This window comes from Sardina pilchardus, chromosome 1 (assembly GCF_963854185.1).
Source record: "Sardina pilchardus chromosome 1, fSarPil1.1, whole genome shotgun sequence".
Classification (NCBI taxonomy): domain Eukaryota; kingdom Metazoa; phylum Chordata; class Actinopteri; order Clupeiformes; family Clupeidae; genus Sardina; species Sardina pilchardus.
This window is the reverse complement of record NC_084994.1, coordinates 26,653,727-26,659,881: the sequence shown is the minus strand read 5'-3', so window position 1 is coordinate 26,659,881 and position 6,155 is coordinate 26,653,727. Positions and strand designations below refer to the sequence as shown.

General features: G+C 44.1%; 1 protein-coding gene across 1 annotated transcript in view; it reads right to left on the bottom strand.

Annotated features, from left to right (window-relative positions):
• Positions 1-263: 263 nt before the first annotated feature.
• The window catches only part of evi5l (ecotropic viral integration site 5 like), a 53,817-nt gene continuing 47,925 nt past the window's right edge, over positions 264-6,155 (bottom strand). Inside the window, exon 19 of the mRNA XM_062533354.1 lies at positions 264-629. Within this exon, the coding sequence (XP_062389338.1) occupies positions 264-629 (366 nt within the window). The remainder of the gene's footprint in view (positions 630-6,155) is intronic.

The following is a 6,155-nucleotide window of genomic DNA, read 5'->3' as shown; positions in this document are numbered from 1 at the left end:
CCATGCTGGAGTAGATTTGGTGTGTGTGTGTGTGTGTGTGCATGTGTGTGTGTGTGTGCGTGTGTGTGTATGTGTGTGTATGAACGTGTGTGTGTGTGTGTGTGTGTGTGTGTGTTTGTATGAACGTGTGTGTATGTGTGTGTGCCTGTGTGTGTGTGTGTATGAACGTGCGCGTGTGTGTGTGTGTATGAACCTGTGTGTGTGTGTGTGTGTATGAACGTGTGTGCGCGCGCGCGTGTGTGTGTGTGTGTGTGTGTCTCCTCTCAGTTGTCCAGGCCCTCGGCGCACACCATGCTGGAGTAGATGTGGCGCGGTGTTGGTGACTCCCCCAGCGTGTCGGGCCGCCCCCCCCGCCGCTCCTCGCCCTCCTCGCTGTCCGTGCTGCCCTCGCTGTCCTGCGGGGGGCGCTGGTGCTGGTGCTGCAGCTGCTGCGGCGGGTACAGCGCGTCCGCCAGCGCCGGGGCCAGCGGGCTGGGCAGCAGGTCCTCGTCCGAGCTCAGGTAGTCGCCCTCCGCCGACACCGGGCTGGCCAGGCAGAGGTCCTGATAGGCCCCGCCCCCGCCGCCGCCGCCGACCAAGCCCACCTTGCCGCCTCCACAGCCCGAGGGCTGTCCACGAAGCTGCCTGATCTAAAATGAATTAAGAGAGAGAGAGAGAGAGAAATTAGAAATAATCAGGAATGGGGTGGGAATCAAAGAGTAGGTCTCTCTGTCACAACACATCGATTCTGCGATGCTTGATATATTGAAAGAAAACTGCTTCTATCATCACAATATTTGTGTAACTGAAGAAGAAGAAAAAGAAAAAAGTACTACCGAAAAGGTAAAAAAAGCAGGAATCATGTATTATTTTTCCAAGTACAGCACAGTGGGGTCCTTGCATGGACTCCATGATTTTCTCTGAATACTGTGTTTCCCCTTTTTACCACAATTTTATTTCATGAGCACCATGGAGGGAAGATGATACAATATCAATAAATGGTGTGTGTGTGTGTGTGTGTGTGTGTGTGTGTATATAGTATATATATATATATATATATATATATATATATATATAAACAGTATACACACACACACTCACATACATTTTTTTGTGTGTATATTTATAAATACATATACTATACATATATTGACTATGTTGTCCCACCTATAGGAAAGTGAAATTGAGATCATTTTGGGGAAAGGACCATATTTCAGGTGTTATGCTGTTCATGTCACCTCAGGGGATTTCCCTCAGAGGCCAAATAACAACTTAGCCTATTTACCACCAAAAACAAAAATCACCAATGATGCTACCTTTGTGGGCAAAAAAAGAGAGAAGAAAAAACGTCACCAACAGACCAGCCAGCTACAAATGCATTCCATACAATTCTATAGATACGAAAATGTAATTGAATTTAATAATAACAATAATAATAATAATAACTTTAATAATACATTTTATTTGTAACACACTTTACATTCACAAGTGTTGCAGAGTGGCTTTTCCTAGTTTCCCATTTCACTAAAAGTCAAGAACTCTCAGTGCTCAAATGGCTATCTATCTTGTTTCCAGAATTAAAAAAGAGGTTAAAACAGTGAAAGTAATTTCTGATGAGGGCCTAACTGTGTAACTGCACTTGTCTGCACAGTTAGCTACAGAGCTAATGGTAAAGTTCCATTGCATTTGGCTGCACGGTTAGCTACAGAGCTAATGGTAAAGTTCCATTGCATTTGGCTGCACAGTTAGCTAAAGAGTCAATTATAAAATTCCATTGCATCTGGCTGCACAGTTAGCTAAAAAGCTATTGATAAAAATCCATTTCATTTGGCTGGTGTGTTGATGTTGAACTGCGTAGAAACTCTAACCGAAGAAGTGAAGAGTGGAATGTAAAAAACGGATCACTCTGTTTTTTGTGATCGGGGCTTTTTTGGCCTGTCGGTGTGTTTTGATTCACCATGGCAACTCCCGCTAAGCACAACACAGATTTAGCCTCTAGCCTACTAACTCATTTCATGTAACCTGGCTGAGCTGTAGTGAGGTGGAAAACAGGCTGAGGTCATGTGCGGGCAGTCATGTACATACACTCCGTACTCACAAATGTACACGCGCAGTCACACAAGCACACACATACACACACACACACAAGCGCGCACACACACACACACAAGCATGCACACACACACACACACACACACACACACACACACACACACTCACACACAAGCGCGCAAACACACACACAAGCACGCACACACACACACACACACACACACACACACACACACACACACACACAAAATCGTACACACAGGCGTACACACACACACACACACACACACACACAAGGGTACACACACACACACACACACACAAACTAACACATATGCATGCACATTCTCACACAAACACACGTACATATAGACACCAACAAACACGCATACTTTTTAAAAAACCCTTAAGCTCTAATTAGGCCATCTGTGGTTGTGGGTTTGAAAAATGTCAGAGAAACAGAAGCACTACCCTGCTATGTCAACTAATATTTGAGAGAAACAGAAGCACTACCCTGCTATATCAACTAATATTTGACCATATTGGTTGGCCTGATTACAGACTTACAAATACAGTAATTTGTTATTACTTTACCTTAATAAATAAACTCATAGGTAAATTGTGCACATAAAAAAAAAATGCTATCCACTGCATCATACTGAATTCACCGTTCGGGCAAACATCATATGTGATAGCAGTCTTCCGGATTATCCATAGGTTGGGTAAGTAATATATGATTATGTAACTTATATAAAATAGAATTCAACAGAATAGAATAGAATAGAATAGAATAGTATTCAGTTATTAGCCTGGGTGAGGGAGACATAACCTAGCTATCCTCTGACAATCTGACAGGCATGTCAGAAATGCTTCCAAATCTCTTAAGAGAGGCAAACAAACATGTCAGAAGCCATCTTGTTACTGTAATCAATTGACCACACCACAAATACAGACAGGATTCCACTGAATTTCTTAGAGAGACAAAACAAAAATGTCAGAAGCCATCTTATTAGTCAATGGACCACACCGCAAAATACAGGCAGGATTCCAGTGAAGCGGCATATTGTTTTTTTTTTTCCAGATAGAGAGCGAGCTTATGGCGGCGTAGGCCTGAACCTGGGGGAGTGATCGCGAACTCTACTATTTATAACTCCTCGAGCTCAGGTGCCGAAGCAAAGTGTTAACCACACCAAAGCTATGTGCTCGATACCCTTGGAGCGTGTGTGTGCCTTTGCGCTTGCGCGCACACACACACACACACACACACACACACACACACACACACACACACACACACACACACACACACACACACACACACAAACGTCACACACACACAGTCAAACTTACACAATATGCATAAGGGGGATTGTGTGTGTGTGTGTGAGTGTGTGTGTATGTATGTGTTCTGTGGGTAAGTGCTTAGAGCATCACAGAGAGAGATAAGATGGCCTGAGTATGCGTATGTGTGTATGTGTATGTGAGTGTGTGTGTTTCAACTAGCTTTACATCACAACAGAAGGGGTGTGTGTGTGTGTGTGTGTGTCTATGTGTGTCTGTGTGTGTGTGTGTGTGTGTGTGTGTGTGAGAAGCAGAGATTGCCTGACCTTCGCGTGACTGAAGAAGCCACTGGGATTCTACATTTGAACAGTATGAGTGTACCATTCATATTTGTATGTAGTTGTGTGGTGCGTGTGTGTATGAATGTGTGGTGTGTGTGTGTGTGTTCATGCATGTGAAGTATGATACGATACCAGACCTTGCGTGACAGTACCAGACTATGGGTTTTCTTGCTGTGAGTCAGGCCTGAGCACACTCATATTTATGTATATGATTGAGCGTGTGATATGGCGCATGTGACTGTGAGTGTGTGTGTGTGTGTGTGTGTGTGTGTGTGTGTGTGTGTGTGTGTGTGAGAGAGAGAGTGGGTGCGCGTGTGTATTCGCATTTCGCAAAGCATGTCATCCAGGAACCTATAGACTGCACAGAAACAGTAAATCTCAGACAGAGCAGACTGACGTCATGGATCAGCCTATGGGGGGACGGAGCGGGAGGGGAAAAGCTGTGGTTAACCAATGGAAAGCCGGGTATGACTGATCTCTTCTAGTGCCCGCCTACCTCTTCCTCATCATGGTCGACCTTTCCCCTTGAGCTGTCAAAACCACAGAGGCAAAAAGCAAAGCGCTCACATGAACCCAGAAAAAGAACACAGCACACTCAACCGAGATTTCTACACAGCAGCTCTAATGTATGTGTGAATGTCTGTATGTGGAAATGTATCTGTATGTGGAAATCCAATCTTGAAGGGAAGCTAATTTCTCATATCTCATAAATAAACAAAATCTCATTAACAAAAACACATGATCCACAATTATTGGCACCCCTACAAAATCTTACATACAAAATGTAACAGAAGCATTTTATATTTAACGATTGAAAGTTAATCAGTAGTCATTAGTCTGTCTGTTTCAGAAGTAGTTCATGACTTCCTTTTTCACTAAGGAATGACAACAAAGTGACGAAGAGGCTAAGTCATTTTTCTGGAGGGCACTGCATGTATGTATGGGTGAACATATGTATAGATATGTATGTACGTATATGTGTGTATATTAGGGGCAGCTGTGGCCTACTGGTTAGGGCTTCGGGCAGGTAACCGAGAAGGGTTACCTGCCCTGGATTGATTCCCGACCAGTAGGAAAAATGTGGATGGGGGGAGGTGGTTGAACACTGCTCTCACATCCACGGCTGAAGTGCCCTTGGGCACGGCACCTAACCCCTCACTGCTCCCCGAGCGCCGCTGTAGAGAGGCAGCTCACTGCTCCGAGGTTAGTGTGTGCTTCACCTCACTGGGTGCTGTGTGTGTGTTTCACTTATTCACGGATTGGGTAAAATGCAGAGACCGAATTTCCCTCACTGGATCACTATGTACATGCCACAGAGCTCAGGCTTTTTTTGTCAGCAATAATGTTTGGGCCAAAGAGGTTCCAGCACTCACTATATAACTGTTGATGAATACAAATACCAACCAAGTCTCACCAGAACTGAACACTGTGCCTTGAATGCTTTGAAGTCGCATGGGTGGAGAGAGAGAGAGAGAGAGAGAGAGAGAGAGAGAGAGAGAGAGAGAGAGAGAGAGAGAGAGAAAGAGAGAGAAGGAAACTGGCAGTCTCAGGGCAGACGCTGGGGCCCGGAAAAGTGCTGAGCGTTCCAAAATCCGACCAATCAACATAGCAGCACTGAAAGGTTGGGTGCGTTTGATTGGCTGTCGAATGCCAACAACACTGAACACCAACAATCTCCCCGTAAGGACAGTATGCATAATCAGTAGCGTGTGAATCCATATGGCCACTGAATCCATAGGGCACTGAATCCATAGGGCACTGACTGAATCCATAGGGCACTGAATCCACACTTCTCATATAGAGAGATAATACACTATTCGGCAGCAAGACAACATCAGCAATATCAACAACATTGCTTTGAGGGAAATTCTGGCAATTTTCATGCTGAGGCCATTTTGTTATACTGTATGTCTTCACAGTTACTTCATCAGGGATACAAATGATGGAAATCCATCAACTTAGTTGGCTGTTAGCGACATAGTTGGTTGGCAATGGAAAGATGGTTTTGAGAAACGGACCCAAGGTAGGTTAGCTACACCACACACACACACACACACACACACACACACACACACGCACACATATTTAGACATCCAACCCAAATGGTGCTTGCTCATTCTGTGAGAGACCTTTGCGTGACAGCGTAGTGTGAGACCGTCCTGACCTTTCTGATCATGGCTGCCCGATATACAGAATTAATGGACGAGGCGGAAGCCAACAACTCGGCGTGCAGCGGAGGGGCGTTTCCTCCGCCGAAAAAAAAGAAACGAGGACGATAGAAACAGAAGATCGAGGTGCCTCAAGCTCTCTCATGATCATTTGAACCTTCATGAAGCCATTTCATACATACATTTAATAGTAATCCTACATTTTTTTTATTCTAAATATTGATTAAGTAAAATAATAAACGTAATAAATACATTTATTTTATTCTATATAGCTACTATTTTAATAATAATGATCTACTTTATATACTCATTAGGGCAGACATTTTAGGACTTA